This window comes from Xyrauchen texanus, chromosome 8 (assembly GCF_025860055.1).
Source record: "Xyrauchen texanus isolate HMW12.3.18 chromosome 8, RBS_HiC_50CHRs, whole genome shotgun sequence".
NCBI lineage: Eukaryota > Metazoa > Chordata > Actinopteri > Cypriniformes > Catostomidae > Xyrauchen > Xyrauchen texanus.
Window position 1 is genome coordinate 2,081,660 of NC_068283.1, and position 24,264 is coordinate 2,105,923.

Sequence of the window (24,264 nt, forward strand, 5' to 3'; positions counted from 1 at the left end):
TTTATACTTTTTTTTTTTAATTACATAAACCGGTGAGATTCGATACACTGTTCCATAACTGTTCTAGGAGGACAATATGTCAAAGAATTCAAAATCCTTGGGCTCTGGAGTCATTAAAAGACACTTAAGTGCACAAGCTGATGCCCCCAAGCAGGCCGCAGGCCTGGAAGTCGATTTAGATGGAGAAGTGCGGAAAATGCGGCAAGAGATACTGAACATGTCAGCAATGCTAAAGAAGGTCGTTGCTGACTTGGAGGATCTTGCTGTGATATGTCAATCGATCACTGCCAAGGAGGTGAAGTTCACTGATGTGGTTACAAGAGTGGGGGATGTTGAGAAATGAATTGATTACCTGGAGTCATCGGAGAGGGAATTATCTGCTAATCCGCAAGTGACCAAGGTGGATTTGGAGCGTGTCTGGAGAAATTGGAAGACATGGAGAACCATAGCAGGCGGAATAACGTCCGTATCATTGGAATCCCTGAGGGAGCTGAGGGACAGGATATGGTGAAATTCCTGGATGGGCTCTTTCCAAATCTGCTCGACATAGCAGGCCATAAGGGCAAGCTCACAGGGTTCCTGCTCGTCGATCTGCAGAGGGAGACAGGCCCCGATCGATTAAATAAAGATCTTGTGTTACGCGAGGAGTAAAGGAATGATTCTTTTTGTGCTGGTTCTGCCTAGCGGCTAGATTTTATTTTGTAGAGTAACACACTTTCAGGACAATTTTATGGATGAACCTACACGCTCTTTGTGCTTGTTCCTCCTGTTGGCTGGAATTTGTTATGTGGAGCATTTTTGGCAAAGTCAATGGAGTGAGTGGGTCATCTTGTCGTACTCCCATTGCAGCTGAGTGGCACGGCTTACTGAAAAGTTGCTTGACTGTTTGAGGTTTCAGCATGCTCTTTTTGTGCTGGTTCCATATAGCAGCTGGAGTTTACTTTGTAGAGTGTCACACCTTCAGGACAGTTTTATGGATAAAGCTACACACTCTTTGTGCTTATTCTGCTACTGGCTGGAGTTTGGAGGGATGGATGTCAGTTGGCGCTGTCATGCGCGGGGTTAATGCAGCATTTTAGTCTCAGATCTCACCCTGTGTCTTTAGAGGTGATGCCACATATGAAGAAAAGGAAATCATATAATTTGCGCTTTAATGGATCCCTTTTGCAAAATCCAGAATTCCAACGAATGCTGAAGGTTGAAATCAATATCTAATTGGTGGACCAATTGGTCCTCAGTATCCTCTGTGGTGTGGCTTGGGAGGCACTTAAGGCAGTTCTTAGTGGCCAGATTGTACATTATGCTGCATTCACCAAAAGAACTTGTGGAATTGGAAGGGAATATTAAAATAAAATATTCAAATGGGAATATGCCGACGCAGAGCTGAAGCACCGAATGTCGTCTAATGGCCTCAGAAAACTGACCCGATTGAAACACAGATATAATACTATTTCGTCAAGGAAGGTGGAGTTTTGGCTAATCAGGGCAAGACTTATCAGGACAAGTCATACTTTGAGTTGGGGGGACAAAGCAGGGAAGCTTCTGGCTAGATAAATAAAACAGAGAGAGTCTTTTTCTACCATTTCCTCATTGAAATCTGCTGGTGGTGAAATATTTATCTCGACCGCTGGTATTAACAATGGATGTTTTTCCACATCTTTGAATATTGAAGAAGATATTAGAAACTTTGTGAAAGCATTAGAACTTCCTAAACTGCCATTTGAGCAAACAAATTCTCTTAATTCTAAGATTACCTTGGAGGAGGTTGCGAGGTAATTAAAGCCTTGCCTACATGGCAAGGCTCTGGGGCCAGATGGCTTTGCCACTGAATTTTTTTAGATCTTATGCTACAGAACTGGCTCCACTTTTGCTAGAAGTTTATACGGAATCATTAAAGAGTGGAAAGCTTCCGCCAACCACAACACAAGCCCGGATCAATCTGATTCTTTTTTCTTAGTTTTTTTGGGGGGTATTTTTTCACCTTTTCTCCCCAATTTGGAATGCCCAATTCCTCATGGTGGCGTAGTGACTTGCCTCACTCCGGGTGGCGGAGGACGAATCTCAGTTGCCTCCACATCTTAGATGTCGACTCCTGGTGTGGTGGTAAGTGTTTTTACTTGCTAAGCTACATAGGCCACAAAGGACAAAGATCCAATGGAGTGTAAGCCATCCAATTTCCCTGATCCAGCTAAATGTAAAAATATTGTCAAAAATTCATGCACACACTTCACCCTCACCATTTTATCTTTGCCCAATGCCTCGGTTGAAACAAGTGTTGGTGGATAGTGGTTTGATTACAACAAGTGTCCACCAAAGCTTGGCGAATACCCCCTTGATTCTTACTGGTATTTGGTATGCTCCGGCTCGGTTGGGGGGCAGCCTGTGGGGTGTTGGGGAACCAGACCACTGTCCCCAGCTCCATCATGGGGCATTGATCCTGGAAGTACCCTGGATCCTTGCAACTCCAGCAAGCCGGCCCAGACGCCATGCCCGCACCTGCATCGGCGGACACTTCCACCTGAGGGGGAGAGTGACGGGGCACTGTAAATGCGGAGGGGTGTGCCCATCACCTTGCGCGGGGAACTAGCCGTGGTGGCGGAGCTCCTCGCCTCCTGGGGGCAGGAACAGGCCCTGTGGAGAGAGCAGAGTGAGAGGAGAGGGGAAACACACAGGGGGAGGGGGAAGAGAGAGAGAGGGAGAGAAGAAGAGGGCTCTTCCGTCCTCGGGTATGCCGCCATATGGTCCTCCGCAAGCTGGACAGCTTCCTCCAGCGATGCTGGGTGGTGGCACTGGACCCACTCCGCCGTTCCTTTTGGCAGACGAAGGATTAGCTGCTCCAGTACCAACTGACCGCCAGCAGTCATTTCTGGCACGCGTCTCGGAGCCATTGGGTGAAGGCAAATGTGCGGTCGGACCTCCCCAGCTTCAGGGACCGGAAGAACTGCCAGTACTTCTCCAAATTCCGACCCACCCGCTGTAGGATGGCCTTTTTCAGGTCGCATAGGCCAGGAGGTTAGCCGCCGGTAGTTGTTGAGCAGCATGCTGGGCTTCCCCGGACAAGAGCGTAAGGAGCCGGGCCGCCCACTGGTCACGTGGCCAGCTCCAGATCTCAGCGGTCTGCTTGAACAGATCGCCTCCGCATCATTTTCTGCCCTTATCTTCAGGAGTGTGGGTGGGGGCAGGGGGCTGTGGTTGTCCGGGGTCACAGTTGGGGCTCTCTCCTGGCCAAGAAGTCTCCGGATCGAATTCCGGTCCTCTGCTTGAGCTCGCAAGATCTCAAAGAATCTGCGATCCTGGTCCTGGCACAGCTCAAGCAGGGATTGTTGGTGGCTCTGATGTCGGCCGGTGAGGGACTGGAGGTCCTCGGCCAACTGGTAGGACTCCATGGGGCGTACTTCCAGATCCCGGGTTTCGGCACCAGTGTAGGAACTCCATGTTCGGAGATGGAAGGGAGGAGATGGAGAGCAATGATGCAGTCAAGTAAGGCTCTTTATTTCTCTCTCTCTGGACGGACGCTTGACCACACTCCCGTTGCCACAATATATATATATATATATATATATATATATATATATATATATATATATATATAGTGTGAATCAATAAAAAGTGTTAATTGTAAATAAAATAATCCAACAAATGTTAGAAGTTAAAAATTAAATATTCTGAGATTGATGCTAATGTAGTCTCTCTCCTCCTGCAGATGAGATCTCTAAACACAAAGGTCCTCCAGTGTTCACGCAAGTAGAGAGATACAAGATGGTGCGAGCCATCAAGTGGGTGGATGAGATCGTGGAAGGAGCTCCATACGTCACCACGCTTGAGACGCTGGACAAATACTGCTGTGACTTCTGTGTTCATGGAGGTCAGACCTTTAACATGATAACCTGTGCAAAAACAATCATACTGAGACAACAATTCACAATGTCCTTGATGTCTTTTAAAGGGTCAGTTTTAGGTATTAATCAATATGTGTTGTAGCAATTAGCACGCTAGCCCCACGTCCAAATATGCCCACTTCCCTAGTATATACAGAAGTATGCCTAAAACAGTATGGCATGTAAGTTATAAGACGTAAGTAGCCATCGGATTTAAAACGCTAAATTGAAGGGAAAAAATTCCGGAAACTGTTAGTCAGAAGCCTCCTTTAACTGTAATGGCTAAACTGAAAGTTGTTCCTTGTAGTGAAATGGTGCATGTTTAACAAAACCAGAGTAGATTATTTTTGCAGTTGTTGTTATTACATCATATATTGGGGTTACGAGACAATGTCCACGTTCCTGGATGAAGTATCTCCGGGTATGTATTTATACTGTTCACCTGCATACCTAAAGAATGTAATTTATTAATGGACAAGAAATAAGTTCAACATAAAATGTAGTACATACTCTAAAAGTATGTGAATTCAGATTTATACTTTACTAGCATAAGAAGTTTTGTTAGGAGCCTCTTTTTGGTGACTAAGGCCTAGCTTTGCAAAAATAGTTTATTCTCACTACCTGTCCTGGTAAATTCCTTTTAAGAAAGTTAGCATAGGCTTAGCCTTCCCTTGGCCGTGGGCATGATGCATTGATTAATGGATACAGGTATCTATATGGAATTACGATTACTGCTTTGGGAATACCACAGTAGTGAGAAGGGAAAAGCTGACTCTAGATCAGTGGCTGCGGCCACATTCACCTTACATTGTTTGAGTGGCAGCGGCCGCTGCATCAATGCGCAAGGTATCTTCAATTCTTATTTTTAAAACAAATATTAATGAAAGAAGTGTAATTCTTGGATTAAAACGTATTTATTAGATCGTGGTTGCACTGAAAACGAGTTCATCCAAGTTTGTAATGTTCCTTTTTTCTTGAAATCCATTCACGTTTAAATCAAAAGATTTAAGCGTCCCAATCAAACTCAAAATGAGCCAGCTCTGAGATGACACAATCCTTAAACATATGAAGCAGACTCACTCCACTGGATATTATCTTAAACTGATAGTTCACCTAAAAATGAAAATTCTCTCATGATTTACTCACCCTCCTGGCATCCCAGCTGTGCATTTCTTCAGAAAACAAATGAAGATTTTTAGAAGAATATTTCAGCTCTGTAGGTCCAAACTATGCAACTGAACGGTGACCAAACTTTGAAGCCCCAAAATCTACATAAAGGGAGCATAAAAGTAATCCATAAGACTCCAGTGGTTAATTTAATGTATTCTGGCATGATACCATTAGTGTGGGTGAGAAAAATATAAATATTTAAGTAATTTTTTATCATAAATTCTTCTCCCTGCCCAGTAGGGTGCGATACACACCAATATGTGAATCACCAAAAACAGAAGAAGGAGAATGTGAAAGTGAAAGTGAAGAAAAAGGACTTAAATATTGTTTCTCACCCACATCTATCATGTCACTTTAGAAGATATGGATTTGACCTCCAGAGTTGTCAGGAGTACTTTTAAGTTGCCCTTAAGTGGAATTTTGTCACATTCACTTTCATTATATGGACCTACAGAGCTGAAATATTCTTCTAAAAATCTTCGTTTTGTTGTTCAGCAGATGAAAGAAAGCCATACACATCTGGGATGGCATGAGGGTGAGTAAATGATGAGAGAATTTTTTTTTGGTGAACTAACCCATTAACTAAGTTATCACTGTATGACATTGTTGGTTTGGACCGTTTATGATTATGATGGTGCTTTAAGTGCTTTAACCGTTTTAATCATATTTAGCTGCTTTTGGAATGACAGTGCTTATTACTGTAAATCACGCATTGCTCTAGTCTTGAGTCGCCAAAAGAATTATTACTTTGAAAAATCTTTTGTATTCAATGTATGGCTGCAGATGGCAAGAATTTTCTTAATTTTTACTAACCTCTAAGGTGGTTGCATATAGCCTTACCCTCCATCTATGAAACTAAGAATGAGATTAAAGAAAGCCTTTGCTAAAAATATGTATCTATTTGAGAACATGTAAATATATTTAATCTGATATGGAAGTCAGTTTAAATGGGATTAATTTTAATTAATTTTAAACTTCATCACGAGCATAACACAAAAAGAACGATGGATTTTGTTAAATAGGTCTATATATTAAGACAGACTGATCACAAATACAGAAAATGACTGATGCTGAGAATGAACGTGAGTGGGGGAGGTAGCCACAATTCTACCAGCAAAGATTTATTGTGGAAATAAAAAGACTTGTGGTGTGAAAAATGACAAAGTTCTGTGTTCACATTGGAGAAAACTAAATAGGTGGGTTGTGTTAGAATGACATAGATTTCTATAATTGTATCAAACTGTAAATGCTGATTTGGATTAAAACTTGGATTGATGTGAATCTTAACTAAAGAAGTTTACAGACGTTTAAAGTAAATTTATTAAAAGTAAAAGGTTGCTATGGGGTGCAAATGTGGAGCAGGTTTCTTTCCAAGGCGCATACTCAGAGGGATTAGCTGAAAACAGTGAATTGGGGTGCGAGAGAGGAGCGGACTTCCTCAACTGACAGTCATACTATGACTATACGGCTGCGATGCTACATTTTCGACAATGTCAGAACTTCCTCTGAGGCTAAAGATCATCGCAAAGGCTATTAATCGTATACATCATTGTCTCTAATCGGTCAGGAATTCTAAAGATGATATATTTAAACTCTTCACCATGTGTTTTTAATCCAGTGCAATGTAACACCCCGATGAAATAATTTAGGAGCATAATAAATAAAAATATATTAACAATTTAAAAAAAAAAATCCACAACTTTTCCATGACTTTGAAGATTTTATTAATTTCCATGACTCTTCCAGGCCTGGAAATCACAGTTTTAAAATTCCCAGATATTTCCTGGTTTTCCTTGACCGTTGGAACCGTGACAGTAAGATTATAGAGTAATATAAAACGAAAATATGTAGATAGCATAGCTCAGATCATTTGGTCTTGGAAGAATTTAGTTCATATTGCAATCTCTGACTTTAGATTGAAGTTTTTTGGCACTATAGTTCATTGTTGACACCTTCATAACCATCCAAAATCATAAAAAGTATGTATCCAGGTGCACAACCAAAAAATATGCATCGAAGTCGGCACACTGACGGTTCACTCCCAAATCAATTGAGAGAGCTGACGTTTCGAGCTACATCCTCTTCATCACACATCTTCATCTGATGAAGAGCATGTAGCTTGAAATGTCACATTCATTTATCTCTTGATTTGGAAGCAACATTGGGCCGACTTTGATGCATGTTTTTATCTTCATAACCATACCTTTGGTCTGATCTACTCAGATGACATCACACTCACTGTGGATGGAAAAGACACGTATGAGGAAGTGAAAGAGTCGGGTAGGTACAGGTAAGCCCAAAACACCCCAGACTTTCATGATGCTAATATTGTTCATTTGTTTAATTTGGTTCTCACTCAGAGTGGATATGTTCACAGAGAGTGTAAGAGAACGCAAGGTGTGTCCACCACAGACCTAGTCGGCCGCATGCTGCTCATGACTAAAGCTCATCACAGCAACATGGTAAGACGCTGTCGTCAAAACATACTGTACGCATGCAAATGCTTCCAGATAATAATTGTTGCATTCTGAAATGTTTCCGATTGTAAATCATAACCGCAAATACACGTTGCATTCTCAGCGATGACACAAGGGGCGCAGTGGTGGACATTATTATAAACTGTCTTTTATGGTCAGTTTTCTGTTCAGGTCAACTGTCACGGCAGAGCAACAGTTTGAAGATCTTGCTGAGCGAGTTAAAGTTAGTTAAACTGTCGGCATGTTTTTGGCTAGCGACCTGAATAAAAACACATCCGCTATAATGGCATAGACAGTCAGTTCTGTGTGTGTACTTGTGTCGAGTATGTTTCTGACCTAATTCTCTGTTTTTATTTACTCACTCGATGTCAAATTGGACATTGATTTCTTTATCTTCCTTCCTCAGGGCAGTTCAGACTATCAACAACACACAGACAACTTTGGAAGAGTGAGTACTATTTTCCCTCCGCTGTTCTTATCTGTAGCAGGGCAGTTGACATGACAAGTCATTTTATGACTTTACAGAAACGGTCAATCTTTTTCTCTCTCATTCTTATCATTTGGGTGGACAACAAAAAGGTCATTTACTTAACTAATAAAATTGTGTTTGAATTTGTTCAGCAATTTTAAGTCAAATGTGTTGTCCTGACGTATGACTGAACTTTGAAATAGAGAAACATGTGGATGGAAATACTGTTTAAATATGTTGACATTATGTAATTGGGTCTATTTTGAAAAATGACTGGACATTTTGAACTGGACTGGACAAAGTTTACTCTATTTTGCACAGTATTTATAAATGGCCAATCTCTTGTGGATCATTGAAAATGTTGCTAATCAGGACCTCAACAAAAAGGAAAAAAGTTATTTTCAAGTTAGAGTTTTACCTCCAATTAAATTTGAAATGTTCATTTATTGAGCCCTGAAGTGTGACACCTCCACGTAACAAGTGATTTTCAGCATTAATATGCATAAAATAAGTCAAATCTGCACTTATTTGTGTGGCTGCAGCTTATGGGAGTGTATCTATTGGAAACTTGATCTGTCCTGATCTTGAACTGCATCTATAACTGCTTTAAATAGCAGTTATAAAATGTTTGTATTATAATTGTGTAAACAGTTTCTATGGCCATATATTAATTGAGACATTCCATGAATTATTTGTCACTGTAAAACTTTTAAGGGTCAGTGACGTGAATACAAAGTCTTAAATACAATCTTAAAATACATTAAAACTAAAATTAAGACTAGACAATCAATTGAATGCACCTCTAATATTATGAACATGTTTTCTAGTGTAACCATCCAGAGACAGTAAAAAAAAATATTGTAAATTGAAAAAAGAAATTTTGGCTGGAATAGTGCAGAATAATATTTATTTTTAAAATATTTTGTTCACCAAAAGTCTTGTGGTGTAACCAACATGTAGGTAGCCATTTTGTTATGTGACAAGAAAGAAAGAAAAAAAAAGCATAAAACAGAGCGGACTCCTTAAAATCTGTTTCTGTTAAAAAAAATCAGATATTTGCATTTATTTTATGAAAAGGCAAATTTTGTTCAGGTCAAATGGGGTAACACCAATAAAATGTCTTATTACTTGTGACTAAAAAATTCCTGATATTAGTAAAAGAACATTTTTTATAAGAAAGATATGTTTAAAAACCCTTTTTTTAAATTAATGATTAAGTTGCATACATTTTCCTGTATTTAAGCTGCAATAAATGTATTTTAATACAATTTACTTGATAGTTACACCACATTACATTTAATATATATTTATATTGTGTGTGTGTATATAAACTCAAAAAAGAAACGTCCCTTTTTCAGGACACAGTATTTTAAAGATAACTGTAAAAATACAAATACCTTTACAGATCTTTATTGTAAAGGGTTTAAACAATGTTTTCCATGTTTGTTCAATGAACCATAAACAATTAATGAGCATGCACCTGTGGAACGGTCGTAAGTCATTAACAGCTTACAGACGATAGGGAATTAAGGTCACTTAGGACACTAAAGAGACCTTTCTACAGACTCTGAAAAAACACCAAAAGAATGATGCCCAGGGTCCCTGCTCATCTGCGTGAATGTGCATTAGGCATGCTGCATGAAGGCATGAGTACTGCAGATGTGGCCAGGGCAGTAAATTGCAATGTCCGTACTGTGAGACACCTAAGACAGCGCTACAGGGAGACAGGAAGGACAGCTGATTGGCCTTGAAGTGGCAGACCACGTGTAACAACACCTGCACAGGATCGGTACATCTGAATATCACACCTGCGGGACAGGTACAGTATGGCAACAACAACTGCCCGAGTTACACCAGGAACACACAATCCCTCCATCAGTGCTCAGACTGTCCGTAATCGGCTGAGATGGATTAACATGGATATAGAGTGGTGGTTGCATAGTGGGCTAAAGCACATAACTGTTAAGCAGAAGGTTTTCGGTTCGATCCCCACAGTCACCACCATTGTGTCCTTGAGTAAGACACTTAACTCCAGGTTGCTCCGGGGGGATTGTCCCTGTAATAAGTGCACTGTAAGTCACTTTGGGTCAAAGCGTCTGCCAAATGCATAAAGGTAAATGGATCAGAAAATTGCAATGTCATTCTCAGATTTCTCTATTTAGGGTTCCCACTTGTTTTTTCTGCTTTGCTCTCTTGTCCTCCTGCGGCTAGTGCTGCCCTCACGCGAATCTGCCAAGTTGGCACATGAAAAGCTTTATTGTGGTCCCAGTCCATAATCAAAGCCATGAATGGTACCTCTGTGCCTGAGTTTAACATTGACTAAGCACTTCCCACTCAGCGCCTCCAAATGAAGAAAGAGCAGTGCTGTGATGGCCTCAGTTACACAAGAAAGTTTTGTGTACACTTGACAGTAATAAATTATTGCCATGCTGTTTGGTTCCCTCAATGGGTTGCCAGTGAAACATCAACATAAAAGTAGGTTTACAATCCATATTACTTCCATAATGTGAAGCATTTCTGTGTGAAACAGGACATTCAACAAGAAAAACTATTTGGGTAGGATTTATAGATAGACTCGATGGTGAAAAGTGGTCTCAGTATGACAGCTGGTTGAATAATAAGAGGTGCAAACTGTGACATCACGAAGACTAATGTTTTTTTCTTTAGACTAATGTGCACTTATGAATCATTCACAATAAGACCAGGAACATGTACTAAGAAAATAAATAGTATCAATTTTGATATCATGTTGCCTTTTAATTTATTGCTGTGAAGTTTATCATTTCTGTACTGCTACACAGGGTCCAAAGGGCCACAGTCCCTGGACAGGAGTGTCACAATTCCTGCAGACGTCCCAAAAAATCATCCAGTTTGCCTCAGGGCAGGAGCCACAGCCAGGAGACACCATCATCTATGTGGCTGGAGCTTTTGACCTATTCCGTATCCTTTCACGCTTAAGATTATACAGATTAACAATAGTTCACCCAAAACATGAAAATTCTGTCATAATTTTCTTACAATTTTTTCCATAATAAGGACAGGGGCTGACAAAAAAGCACCATAAAAGTAGTGCACTTCAATAATGACTCAGAAATGTGAAGTAGTTCTGAGAAAAGCTCTAGCAGCATTTATTTATTTATTGCAAATGCCACTTGCTTTGACATTATGTAATCTAATGTCATGATATACAGACATTAAGTTTGACTATGTTACGAATGGAGGCAGCGAAGCAGACGAGGAGATGCGGATCCAATCGCAGTTCAACTTTATTAAGTAAACAAGCAAGAAAAAACACAAAGGAAAACCCTCAATGGGGAAATAAACATAAAACTAGAAAACACGGGCAGGGAACACATACCAGGCTAACAACAACATTCAACGAACGACAAGGAGTGAACAAAAAGCAGGGCTTAAATACAGTGAGTGATGACAGAATGAGACACAGGTGAAAACAATGAACAAAATGGCAGTGATGATGGCAGGTGGATTCTGGGAAGTGTAGTTCTAAACAATGACAAGTGAGACAGTGGAGCTAAACAAGGGACAAAATTGAAACTATGGAATGCAAGGTGACAAAAATGGCAGACAGAGGGCAACAGTGAAACAAGACAAGGAATTCCTAACATAGCCCCCCCTCAAGGATCGGATTCCAGATGATCACAGTGACATAAAACAAAACAAAAAATGTCCATGACTGGGGGGGAGCTTGAGGTGGGCAGACAGACCAAGAGGGCAACGAGGGGCAGACAGACAGTCCAGGGGGCAACGAGGGGCAGACAGACAGTCCAGGGGGCACAAAGGGCAGGCAGGAAGTCCAAGGGGGCACAAAGGGCAGGCAGGAAGTCCAAGGGGGCACAGATGGCAGGCAGGAAGTCCAAGGGGGCACAGATAGCAGGCAGGAAGTCCAAGGGGGCACAAAGGGCAAGTTCAGGTGGTCAGGGAGCTGGCCACCGGGCAAGGACAGGTTTGGGGAACCTGGGAGGAGGCCACAGGACAGGGACTGGGTCTGGGGGCCTGGGAGGAGGCCACAGGACGGGAACAGGGTCAGGAGGCCTGGGAGGAGGCCACAGGACAGGGACTGGGTCAGGGGGCCTGGGAGGAGGCCACAGGACAGGGACTGGGTCAGGGGGCCTTGGAAGAGGCCACAGGACGGGAACAGGGTCAGGAGGCCTGGGAGGAGGCCACAGGACAGGCACTGGGTCAGGAGGCCTGGGAGGAGGCCACAGGACAGGGACCGGGTCAGGAGGCCTGGGGGAAGGCCACAGGACGGGAACAGGGTCAGGAGGCCTGGGAGGAGGCCACAAAGGCGGTGACCTGGAAGGCTCTGGCGGTGAAGCCGCAGGAGGCTCGGGAGGCGGAGCCGCAGGAGGCTCGGGAGGCGGAGCCGAGGGAGGCTCAGCTGAGGGAGGCTCTGGAGGCGGAGCTGAGGGAGGCTCTGGAGGCTCAGAGGCCTCAGGGGGCGGAGCCGTGGGAGGCTCAGGAGGCAGAGCCGAGGGAGGAGGAACCATGGAAAGCTTGGGAGGCTCAGGGGGCGGAGCCGCAGGAGGCTCGGGAGGCTCAGCTGAGGGAGGCTCTGGAGGCGGAGCTGAGGGAGGCTCAGAGGCCTCAGGGGGCGGAGCCGTGGGAGGCTCAGGAGGCAGAGCCGAGGGAGGCTCGAGAGGCGGAGCCCTGGGAATCTCGGGAGGAGGAGCCCTGGCAGACCCGAGAGACTTGAGAGATGGAGCCCTGGGAGGCGGAGCCCTAGGAGGCTTGGGAGGAGGAGCCCTGGGTGGCTCGGGAGACTTGAGAGGCGGAGCCCTGGGAGGCTCGGGAGACTTGAGAGGCGGAGCCCTGGGAGGCTCGGGAGACTTGAGAGGCGGAGCCCTGGAAGGCTCAAGAGGAGCCCTGGAAGACTCGAGAGGCGGAGCCCTGGGAGGCTCGAGAGGCTTGAGAGGCGGAGCCCTGGGAGGCTTGAGAGGCGGAGCCCTGGGAGGCTTGAGAGGCGGAGCTCTGGAAAGCTCGGGAGGCGGAGCTCTGGAAAGCTCAGGAGGCGGAGCTCTGGAAAGCTCGGGAGGCTCGGAAGGCGGAGCTCTGGAAAGCTCGGGAGGCTCGGAAGGCGGAGCTCTAGGAAGCTCGGGAGGCGGAGCTCTGGAAAGCTCGGGAGGCTCGGAAGGCGGAGCTCTGGAAAGCTCGGGAGGCGGAGCTCTGGGAAGCTCGGGAGGCTCGAGGGGCACAGGCTCTAGGACGGGCATGACCATTGGCGCTGGCTTTTGGTCAGTCCAGGCTATTGGCATTAGCCCGGGAACGGTCGAGGCTACAGGCGCTGGCTCAGGGACGGTCGAGGCTACAGGCGCTGGCTCAGGGACGGTCGAGGCTACAGGCGCTGGCTCAGGGACGGTCGAGTCTACAGGCGCTGGCTCACTGACCTCTGAGGTGACAGGCACTGGCTCACTGACTGTGGTATGCGCTGGCTCACTGACTTCTGAGGCGACAGGTACTGGCTCACTGACCTCTGAGGCGACAGGTACTGGCTCACTGACCTCTGAGGCGACAGGTACTGGCTCACTGACCTCTGAGGCGACAGGCTCTGGCTGGGTGACTGTGGTACGCGCTGGCTTGGGTTTGCTGACCGTGGCTGACGAGGGCTCTGGCTCGCAGACCGGGGCAGGCGAGGGTTCTGGCTCGCTGACCGTAGCTGACGAGGGCTCTGGCTCGCAGACCGGGGCAGGCGAGGGCTCTGGCTCGCTAACCATAGCTGACGAGGGCTCTGGCTCGCAGACCGGGGCAGGCGAGGGCTCTGGCTCGCTGACCGTACTGACGAGGGCTCTGGCTCGCTGACCGTGGCAGGCGGAGACTGGGGAGCAGAAGCCTTTCCTCTTCTCCTCCTCCGCCGGGCGGACGAAGCTGGCAACGCTGGCTCGTTGGCCGTGGTAGGCATGAAGGGACGAACCACGGGAGAAGGGAGAGTTACCACTGTGGGAGGAGTGGCAGGGTTCTCCTCGATGATGCCCACAGTAAACGATGAACCGCAGGCCAGCAGAGTCTCCTCCACGAACGCGTGGAGCGTCCAGCCGCGCGTTGCCTGTGGCAACCGCTCCTTGAGCGCACTGTTCAGGCTCGCCCGGAAAAACCCCACCAGGTCAGAGTCAGGGAATTCGGTGGCACTCGCAATCGCGAGGAAATCGCGGATGTGGTCCTCCACCGGACGATTTCCTTGACTAAGGCTGAGCAGCTGACAGCTCGCTTTACAAACCGCTGGATCCATGTTTAGTTTGTTCGTTCTGTTACGAATGGAGGCAGCGAAGCAGACGAGGAGATGCGGATCCAATCGCAGTTCAACTTTATTAAGTAAACAAGCAAGAAAAAACACAAAGGAAAACCCTCAATGGGGAAATAAACATAAAACTAGAAAACACGGGCAGGGAACACATACCAGGCTAACAACAACATTCAACGAACGACAAGGAGTGAACAAAAAGCAGGGCTTAAATACAGTGAGTGATGACAGAATGAGACACAGGTGAAAACAATGAACAAAATGGCAGTGATGATGGCAGGTGGATTCTGGGAAGTGTAGTTCTAAACAATGACAAGTGAGACAGTGGAGCTAAACAAGGGACAAAAGTGAAAACTATGGAATGCAAGGTGACAAAAATGGCAGACAGAGGGCAACAGTGAAACAAGACAAGGAATTCCTAACAGACTTGAGTGTCCAAAATACTTTTTGGCTGAATGTGGAAAAATATATATATTTTATTATGTTATTTCTATTTTTCTTTTTATATTGAGTTAAATGTTTGTTATTGAAAAGGTGAGAAAATGGTTTCTATCCTTTCCTGCATATCTCTGTTCTATTTTGTATTCTTGCTTTGTTCTTTAATCATTAAGATGCTTTAAATAAATCCAATAACCACTTGCTTGATCTTCATAAAATAGGTGTTGTTCGAAAGTTGTGTCATTGATGCAACCGATTCTTAGATAATACTTTAATTTTTCATTTGTTTTCATAATTTACAAATTAGTGATCATAAAAATATAATTTACAATCTGTAAAGTCATTAAACAAAGATAGCAATATGTTATATAACATTGGAAAGCATATTTGTTTAAAATCATCTGACCAAACTACAGAAAGTATTTGTGTATGAAATCCACACAAATTCACAAGTATATAATAAAATGATGTTGCATTTTGTCATGTTTTTCACTTATTACTTGGCACATTGTAACATGCAGTAGGTGATCCCGATTCAAACAAGCCCAAATACAACATCTTGAACTATACCTCATACGCACATGCAATCACACGCAAAGGTGGCCAGTAGCATACCACATCTGGTCATGTGACTCGACGATCATAGATGCGTTGGATCGTAAGGTTGGATATCTAGCGTGTTCTGATCCATATTTGATCAAAAAAAAGGCAGTCCAAACAAGCTTGAAAGAAGCTTAAGAAATATTGATATGTTTGCGTTTTAACATTTAAAAAACACCTAAATTTCTTGCTAGAAGAGGTTTTTGGAAAATTGGATCAATAAAAGCCACCAGAGTTCCAAATGCTGTAACATTGATTCTTTTCTTAAGTGCACAACATTTTACCCAGGTACAGTTGACTTGTTAGAGAACAACACAAAAGTTGTTCTTTGAATCCAGATTATTTGCATCCTAAGAAACACTTCCTGGCCAAAAACGAAGTCGCCGTTTGGATTTAAAGAAGTGTTATGATCTGGGGTTGCTTCAATTGGTCAGGTCTAGGCTCAGCAACGTTATACGGCAAAAAACTCAGCTGACTACCTGAATGTACTGAATGACCAGGTTATCCGAGCAATGGATTTTTTTCTAATGAATTTAATTTAAAAGTATCTGCCGATTAATCGCTTCTCTGCATTTCCCATTCACCTCAGTATCGGCGAAAGCCAATAACAGACATCGTCTAATACTGTATGAAAGCATTATTTGTGTACGTCTCTTGTGATACTGTTAATGTTGTCCTCCTTGACCAGACATACATCAGACATTGGTCATGTGGATTTCCTGGAGGCAGTGTCCAAGCTTTCTGACAAGCCATATGTTATAGTTGGGTTACACTTCGATCAGGTAAGCTGGAAGCTGGATGCTGGACTCTTTGAAATATATTTCAAATGTAATTTTCTTGATTGGACATACCTCTTATTATTATAGAATAGAAAGAAGAGATCTATATTGTTTGATTCTGTTATCACTGTAGGAGGTGAATCGTTACAAAGGGAAAAACTATCCTATCATGAACATCCATGAGAGAACACTGAGTGTGCTGGCCTGCCGAGTGAGTACTCCATTTCTCTTTTGATCTTGTTCACAATCTGTTGATTGATTGTAGGCGTTCCTATACTGAATGCTTTAACGTTAATGGTGGGCTGCACAACTGAAAATCTGATAATAAATTAGATGTGTTGCTAGGGAAAATAAGATTTCATTTTATTTTGAAAAGGATTCAGTTTTCTTGCCCGCTAAATCATTCTACAGGGGAAAGCTTTGCTTATAAATTGCTGCAAATGTATATCATGAACATGATGAACAATTATTTACGCATGTATCAAACTCACTCAAAATGCAGACAATTCAGTTTTTCACACATCAAGTTTTTCTTTAACACTTTTGTTGTGCCCTTTATTAATTATACAGGAATTATGGGTTTGTACTCCTTTTTTTATAGAGAGAAGGATTAATTGAACTGAGCTCATACAGTGGAGGGCAATCCCTGCGAAAAAAAATGTAAATAAAACGTCTAGGTTACGTATGTAACCGCCGTTCCCTGATGGAGGGAACGAGACGTTGTGTCAGAGAAGCGACACTAGGGGTCTCTCTTGAGCGCCGATATCCACCTCTGATCTATGAAAAAAGGCCAATGAGAGTTGGCAACCAGTATTTGCATGTCCCGCCCCTGGACATACGGGTATTTAAGCGGCGCAAATACGGGAGTTCATTCAGGATTTTTCTGAGGAGCCGGAAATGGTCCGGCCACAACAGGGGCTCGGCTCAGCGACGTGGCAGGGGAGACACAACGTCTCGTTCCTCCATCGGGAACGGAGGTTACATACGTAACCTAGACGTTCCCCTTCTGTCGCTCTCTCCACGTTGTGTCAGAGAAGCGACACTAGGGGTCCACTTAAAAAGAGCCATGCGCTGAGCCGTGTACGTGATCTGCTGATACAGGAGCGAGCCATTCCTACGTGCAGAACGACCAACTGTATCAGGCTGCACGTACCCTTCCCCAATGCCCCATTTAAGCCATCAGGATTCCTTATTATTACCCTAGAGGGGGGAACAAGGTGACGGCCGCCAACATGGGAACGGGCCAGCCTGGCTGGGCCTCTTTTCTCTCTATGTTTCTCGCATAGAGCAACTACGGCCGGGGCCCTTACACGCATTAAAGGAAGGGGGTCTTAGCCCTTAGTAGGGCGGAGAAGACCCTGCGGAGGCCACACCTCGGGAGGGGAGGCAAATTTTGAGTGGCAAATACATCGCATGGCCTATACTTAGGTCTTATGCGGAACAGTAGTGCGGTGGTAGATCCAGCCTCGCAGAGGGGGGAAGCATACAGCACGGCACCCGAGGCAGCTGTAACTGCCTAAGAGTCAACTCTCGTGAGGGGACAGAACCGTGGTTTTACACACAGGGGGAGTCCGAACAGGAGGCCTTACCTGTGGGGCACCTATACCAGTACAGGGTAGTTAGTGGTACCCGCAGTGGTTTGGGTCGGCGAGTTCCTCCGCAGAACTGCGACCCACGAGGGCTAGGGAGGAGTCAACCAGTGTCCCAAACCTGGGATCTCCTGGGAAAGAAGGCACACTGTTTCCCCTGGTTAGGGGGAAGGGCGCTGGGTGGAAGCGATTCACCCGGTCAGATCGTGGACGTGCCACCGAGTTCTACGGGCTCGGTACCTGAGAGAACACGGGACGATACTGACTCAACTCGGAGATTGTAGAATCTCGCAAAAGTGTTAGGTGTTGCCCAGCCCGCTGCTTTACAAATGTCTGCTAGGGCAGTGCCCCTAGCCAGTGCCCACGAGGACGCAACACTCCTGGTGGAGTGGGCTCGGACCCGCAAAGGGGGGGCACGGCCTGGGTGTGATAAGCCAGGGAAATGGCGTCGACAACCCAGTGGGCGAGTCTCGGCTTGGAGACAGCATTTCCTTTCTGCTGTCCCCCAAAGCAGACAAAGAGCTGCTCAGAGCGTCTGGTGCTCTGTGTGCGGTCCAGGTAAATAAGTAAGGCACGTACTGGACACAGCAGTGAAAGGGCTGGGTCTGCCTCCTCCCGGGGCAGCGCTTGCAGGTTCACCACCTGATCCCTGAAGGGTGTGGTAGGAACCTTGGGCACGTAGCCCGGTCGCGGTCTTAAGATCACGAAAGTGTCTGCCGGACCGAACTCCAGGCAAGTGTCGCTAACAGAGAACGCATGCAGGTCCCCGACCCTCTTGATGGAAGCGAGCGCGATCAGCAGGGCGGTCTTGAGAGAGAGGGCCCTGAGTCCAACTGAGTCAAGCGGTTCGAAGGGGGGTCTCCGGAGTCCCATAAGGACGACCGAGAGATCCCAGGAGGGAAACAGGTTAGGCCGGGAGGGAGTCATCCTCTGGGCACGTTTTAGGAACCCGACGATTAAGTCGTGCTTACCAAGAGACTTGCCGTCTACCGTGTCGTGGTGGGCCTTGATAGCGGCAACATACACCTTGAGGGTGGAGGGGGACAGCCTCCTCTCCAGCCTCTCCTGAAGAAACACGAGCACTGACCTAACTGCGCACTTCTGCGGGTCTTTGGCTCGGGAAGAACACCAGTCCGCGAACAGACGCCACTTCAGGGCGTAAAGATGCCTGGTCGAAGGGGCTCTGGCTTGGTTAACAGTGTCTATGACGGCCGAAGGTAGGCCGGCTAGATCCTCCGCGTCCCGTCCAGGGACCACACGTGGAGATTCCAGAGGTCTGGATGCGGATGCCAGAGCGTGCCCCGTCCCTGACAAAGAAGGTCCTTCCTCAGGGGAATTCGCCAGGGAGGGGCTGTCATGAGGAGCGTGAGATCCGAAAACCACGTCCGGTTGGGCCAGTAGGGGGCCACCAGAGTGACTTGCTCCTTGTCCTCCCTGACCTTGCATAGCACCTGTGCAAGAAGGCTCACTGGGGGAAAAGCGTACTTGCGCAGCCCCGTGGGCCAGCTGTGTGCCAGAGCATCTGTCCCAAGGGGAGACTCTGTGAGGGCATACCAGAGCGGACAGTGGGAGGTTTCCTGGGAGGCAAATAGGTCTACCTGGGCCTTGCCGAACCTGTCCCAAATCAGCTGGACCGATTGGGGTGGAGCCTCCACTCTCCGCCAGGCAAGGTGTGTCTTGACAGCGTGTCCGCTATCACATTGAGGTTGCCGGGGATGTGAGTGGCGCGCAGTGACTCCAGTCGCTGCTGATTCCAAAGGAGGAGACGACGGGCAAGCTGTGACATATGGAGGGAGCGTACTCCGCCTTGGCGGTTTATGTAGGCCACCACCATGGTGCTGTCTGTCCTGACTAGGACATGCTTGCGACGAATCAATGGAAGAAATTTCTTCAGGGCAAGAAAAACGGCCAGCAGCTCTAGGCAGTTGATGTGCCAGCGCAGCGGGCCTTGGTTCCACCGGCCTGCGGCTGCGCGCCCGTTGCACACGGCGCCCCAACCCAACTTGGAGGCGTCGGTTGTAACCAGAACGCGATGGGACACCTGCTGCAAGGGTACTCCTGCCCGTAGAAAGCAGAGGTCTGTCCAGGGTTTGAAGGTTTGGAGGCAGGCAGTGGTAACTTCCACGCCGTGCGTGCCGTGGTGCCGTGGCGCCATGCTCGTCTCGGGACTCGAGTCTGGAGCCAATGCTGAAGTGGTCTCATATGCATCAACCCCAGTGGCACGGCTGCCGCGGAGGATGCCATATGCCCCAGGAGCTGTTGGAAACGTTTCAGAGGGACCACGGTGCCTGGTTCGAAAGAAGCGAGGCATTCCAGCACTGACTGAGCACGCTCGTTGGAGAGACTGCTGTCATTGAGACTGAGTCTAACTCCAAACCGAGAAAAGAGATGCTCTGGACCGGGGTGAGCTTGCTCTTTTCCCAGTTGACCTGAAACCCTAAACGGCCGAGGTGCTCGAGCACCTGGTCTCTGTGTGCGCGTAGTAATTCCTGCGAGGAGGCCAGAATGAGCCAATCGTCGAGGTAATTGAGTATGCGTATGCCCGCTCCTTCGTAAAGACGCGAGGGGACAGAGACAGGCCGAAGGGGAGGACCTTGTACTGATACGCCTGGCCGTCGAACGCGAACCGTAGAAAGGGTCGATGTCGAGGGCGAATTGAGACGTGGAAGTACGCGTCCTTCAGGTCTACCGCTGTGAACCAATCTAGATGCCGGACACCAGACAGAATTTGTTTCTGGGTAAGCATTTTGAACGGGAGTTTGGACAAGGTCCGATTGAAAACTCGCAGGTCCAAGATCGGTCGTATGCCGCCGCCTTTCTTGGGTACAACGAAGTAAGGGCTGTAGAAACCCTTCTTCGTTTCGGTCGGAGGGACAGGCTCTATCGCGTCCTTGATTAGAAGGGAGGCGATTTCCTCGCGCAGGGAGTGGGCATGTTCGCCGTGCACTGCGGAGGAACGAACGCCCACGAAGGGGGCGGAGACCTGGCAAACTGAATTGCGTAACCGAGTCGGATGGTCCAGTGCAGCCACCGTGACGAGCTGGGCAGTGAAAGCCATGCCTCTAAGCTCCGTGCTAGGGGCATCAAGGGGACGAGTATTTTGGATGTACCCGGCGGGGCTTCGCAGCGGTGCAGAACAGGTAACGCGGCGTCGGGAGGCGCTGTGGCGTCCCGAGGCTCTGGTGCTGAGAATAAACTCAAAGCACTTACCTTGTTCCGCGCACCCGGCAGTGGGCGGGTTCGTGACTGAGGAGGAGGTCTGATGCTGGCGTCCTCTGTACTCGTCTGAACCGGCCAGCCAGGGAACAGTCGTGGGGCTGAGGGCGGAAGCACCGCATCCTGGGCGCCGAGAATGTTGAGGCCTGAAAGCAAGGTGCCGTGAGAACGGCATTTGCGGGCCATGTGACCCATAGGTAAAGGAAATAGCTCTTTTATTGAGAATTTGGGTACCGCAGCCCCGTCAGGGGGTGCGGCAAATGAAAAAATAAAAGATTCTCCTCCCGGCCCTCCACCGGGGGACGGAGCGGTCTTACCATCTCCGGAGCTAACTTCTCGTCCTCTGGGTCCGCTGTCTCAGGGACGCCTGGGAGCCTTCCGGGTCCTCGACGGGGTCCGTGAGGCAGGGGGCGTACGCTTCCTGCGGTTTGCTCGACGCCGGGGCTGAGAGCTGGGCCCAGGTTGGGGCGGAGCAGAAGGTCTTCTGGCCGCGGGAGGACGCCCTCGGCGAGCAGGTGGGGCCTGGGCCGTGGCGGCAAGCTTGCAGCGTGGCATGATGTGCGAAATGGCCTCCGTCTGCTTCTTCACCAGGGAGAACTGCTGGGCAAAGTCCTCAACGGTGTCGCCGAAGAGGCCGAACTGGGAGACAGGGGCGTTGAGGAAGCGAGTCTTGTCGGCTTCACGCATCTCAACCAAGTCCAGCCATTGCTGACGTTCCTGGACCACCAGGGTGGCCATCGCCTGCCCGAGAACCTGCGCTGTGACCTTCGTCGCTCTCAGGGCGAGGTCGGTCGCTGAGCGCAGTTCCTGCAGCGTGTCGGGATCAGGGCCACCCCCGTGCATGTTGCGAAGTGCCTTGGCTTGGTGGACCTGCAGGAGAGCCATGGCATGCTGGGCGGAAGCGGCGCGTCCGGTTCTCGCAATGAGAACATGAACCATCCACAAACGCAGCCTCGGTGTGATCACTGCCCAGACACATGAGACAACGCCTGTGGCCGTCGGAAGCGGAGAGTACTCTACCGCATCCAGAAACAACACAGGGGCGGAAAGGCATCTTTAAAAAGACGCGTCCTTAAAAGGACGTTCAACACCGCTGTGTTTTTGCTCTTTTGAGGAAATTACTCTTTTAAATAAAATCACTCTTTTATGAATGAAAGACTCGTGAGAGATCTTTCTTATCTGCAACTGTCGATGCGCTCAGGGGCAGGAAGTGCACAGCCGTGCAAACAGGAGAAAGCCGCTGTTGTGCGCCGTAGAATCCAACAGCATGCCAACAGCTCGGTGTGTAATACGCAGCAGTCTGCAAACACGACCATCGGCTCCGAAGAAATTTTCTGAATGAACTCCCGTATTTGCGCCGCTTAAATACCCGTTATGTCCGGGGGCGGGACATGCAAATACTGGTTGCCAACTCTCATTGGCCTTTTTTCATAGATCAGAGGTGGATATCGGCGCTCAAGAGAGACCCCTAGTGTCGCTTCTCTGACACAACGTGGAGAGAGCGACAGAAGGGGAAATATATACAAAGGTCAAATCAATTTTTTTGGGCAGAGACAAAACATATAGAACTGATTCTGTCTCAAGTCTTTATATTATATGAATGTATAAACAATGGAATTTGAACTTTCACTTTCAGTATGTTTCTGAGGTTGTGATCGGGGCACCATACGCAGTCACTAAAGACTTACTGGACCATTTCAAGGTATACATTCTCATATTGATTTACATTCCTGATTCTTTTGGCAGAACTGTTGACAGATGATATTTGTCTGTCCAACATAGTGAGTAACTCACTTACTGTCTCCATGGTGCAGGTGGATCTGGTGTGCCATGGGAAAACAGAAGTGTTTCCAGACAGAGATGGATCAGACCCTTATGCCGTGAGTACATTTCACCTCCTCTTTAAGTGCAGCACAATACACTTTTCAGGACTCAACAATAAGGATTGTTCTGCTTCCGGTTGGGCTAGTAGTTCAGAGTTTTACTTTCTACAGTCCCAAACTCACACTATTGGTTGAGCTAATATTGCTGACAGAGGAATATTGGAACCGCCATTCAGTCACAGGCTACGTTCACTCAGTGTTTGGAAAACAGTATTTACTAACAGGCGTGACTCAAGTTTTACAGTAGGGGATCAAATATTATCTGTATGAATAAATAATCAATCCCTTATTCTATTTTTGTCATAGTCATGAATAACGCCTGTAACCATAGTGACATTTGACATTTCCTGAAGGGAATATTGGCTCAGCGGTTAAGGCTCTGGGTTACTGACCAGAAGGTCAGGGTTTCAAGCCCCAACAAGACACCACTGTTGGGCCCTTGAGCAAGGCCCTTGACCCTTCTGCTCCAGGGACGCCATATCATGGCTGACCCTGCACTCTGACCCCAGCTTAGCTGGGATATGTGAAAAAAATGATTTCACTGTATATATGCAAAAAACAATTATGTATAATGTGTGACAATAGATCAATTATATAAGAAGGCGACCTTCCTAACAGCGGAAACACCAAGACCAGCATTGACCAGCTTCATAAGTAAGACCATGCTAGTCATCCATCTTCAGCAGCTAGGTTTTGGCACCTGTTACTTTTTTCAGCGCTGTTCAGGATGCAACAATCACAGTCCTTTTTGAAATATTAAATACTTATGAAATATTTTTCAAAAATAATTTTCTGGAGATTAGATGGGCGGATTTCCATTTGTATCTTATGTCCAATCCTTGAAGTTAATTTATTTAAGCAAATTTACGTTTTATGTACGTCACATTATAAAACAAGTTTGAGGCATATCACATTTTTCCTCCATATCGTGCAGTCCATAGTGGTCATTTCTAAAACCACATTATTCCTCAGAATAATAGAAAAAAAATAGGAAATTAGACTTGTTATATATGGAAGTAAATGTCATTTTGGCTAGATTACCAGACTGATTTTACTTGCATTTTCTCAATACCTACATTTTGAATGTTATCCTCTCGCAATATGTTCCAACCAACTTTCAAACCAAACCTACACCCTTGCTTGCACAAACTGAATTGACAGCATAACTGCAGCACTTGCCTCCGGCCAACCTAATTGTTGAGACCTGCTTCTGTGTGATGGTTTGATCATGTTCATGTTTTCTACTCACAGGTGCCCAGGAGAATGGGGATATTGCAAACAGTGGACAGCGGAAACATTCTCACCACTGACGACATTGTACAGAGGATCATCAAAAACAGGTGTTGCAATTTACTCTGATTAATTGTGTTTGAATGTTTGATTGGGTGTCCTAGAAAGTAAATTGAAATGGACATACCTAGCATCATTGAGGGTGTTTACATGTACGTTCTGACACGATTATGCTTAATAAGCCGACAATGTGTGTGGGTATGTAAATGCAATAAATAG

General features: G+C 46.6%; 1 protein-coding gene across 2 annotated transcripts in view; it reads left to right on the forward strand.

The window, feature by feature from the left end:
• Positions 1-24,264, forward strand: part of LOC127648390 (ethanolamine-phosphate cytidylyltransferase-like) — a 43,377-nt gene that overhangs the window by 15,812 nt on the left and 3,301 nt on the right. For both annotated transcript variants that reach the window (XM_052133055.1, XM_052133054.1), the window contains exons 3-12: positions 3,704-3,865; positions 7,272-7,338; positions 7,426-7,510; positions 7,932-7,973; positions 10,796-10,934; positions 15,988-16,070; positions 16,201-16,278; positions 22,509-22,574; positions 22,687-22,752; positions 24,007-24,095. In XM_052133055.1, coding sequence (XP_051989015.1) covers positions 3,704-3,865; positions 7,272-7,338; positions 7,426-7,510; positions 7,932-7,973; positions 10,796-10,934; positions 15,988-16,070; positions 16,201-16,278; positions 22,509-22,574; positions 22,687-22,752; positions 24,007-24,095 — 877 coding nt within the window. The remainder of the gene's footprint in view (positions 1-3,703; positions 3,866-7,271; positions 7,339-7,425; positions 7,511-7,931; positions 7,974-10,795; positions 10,935-15,987; positions 16,071-16,200; positions 16,279-22,508; positions 22,575-22,686; positions 22,753-24,006; positions 24,096-24,264) is intronic.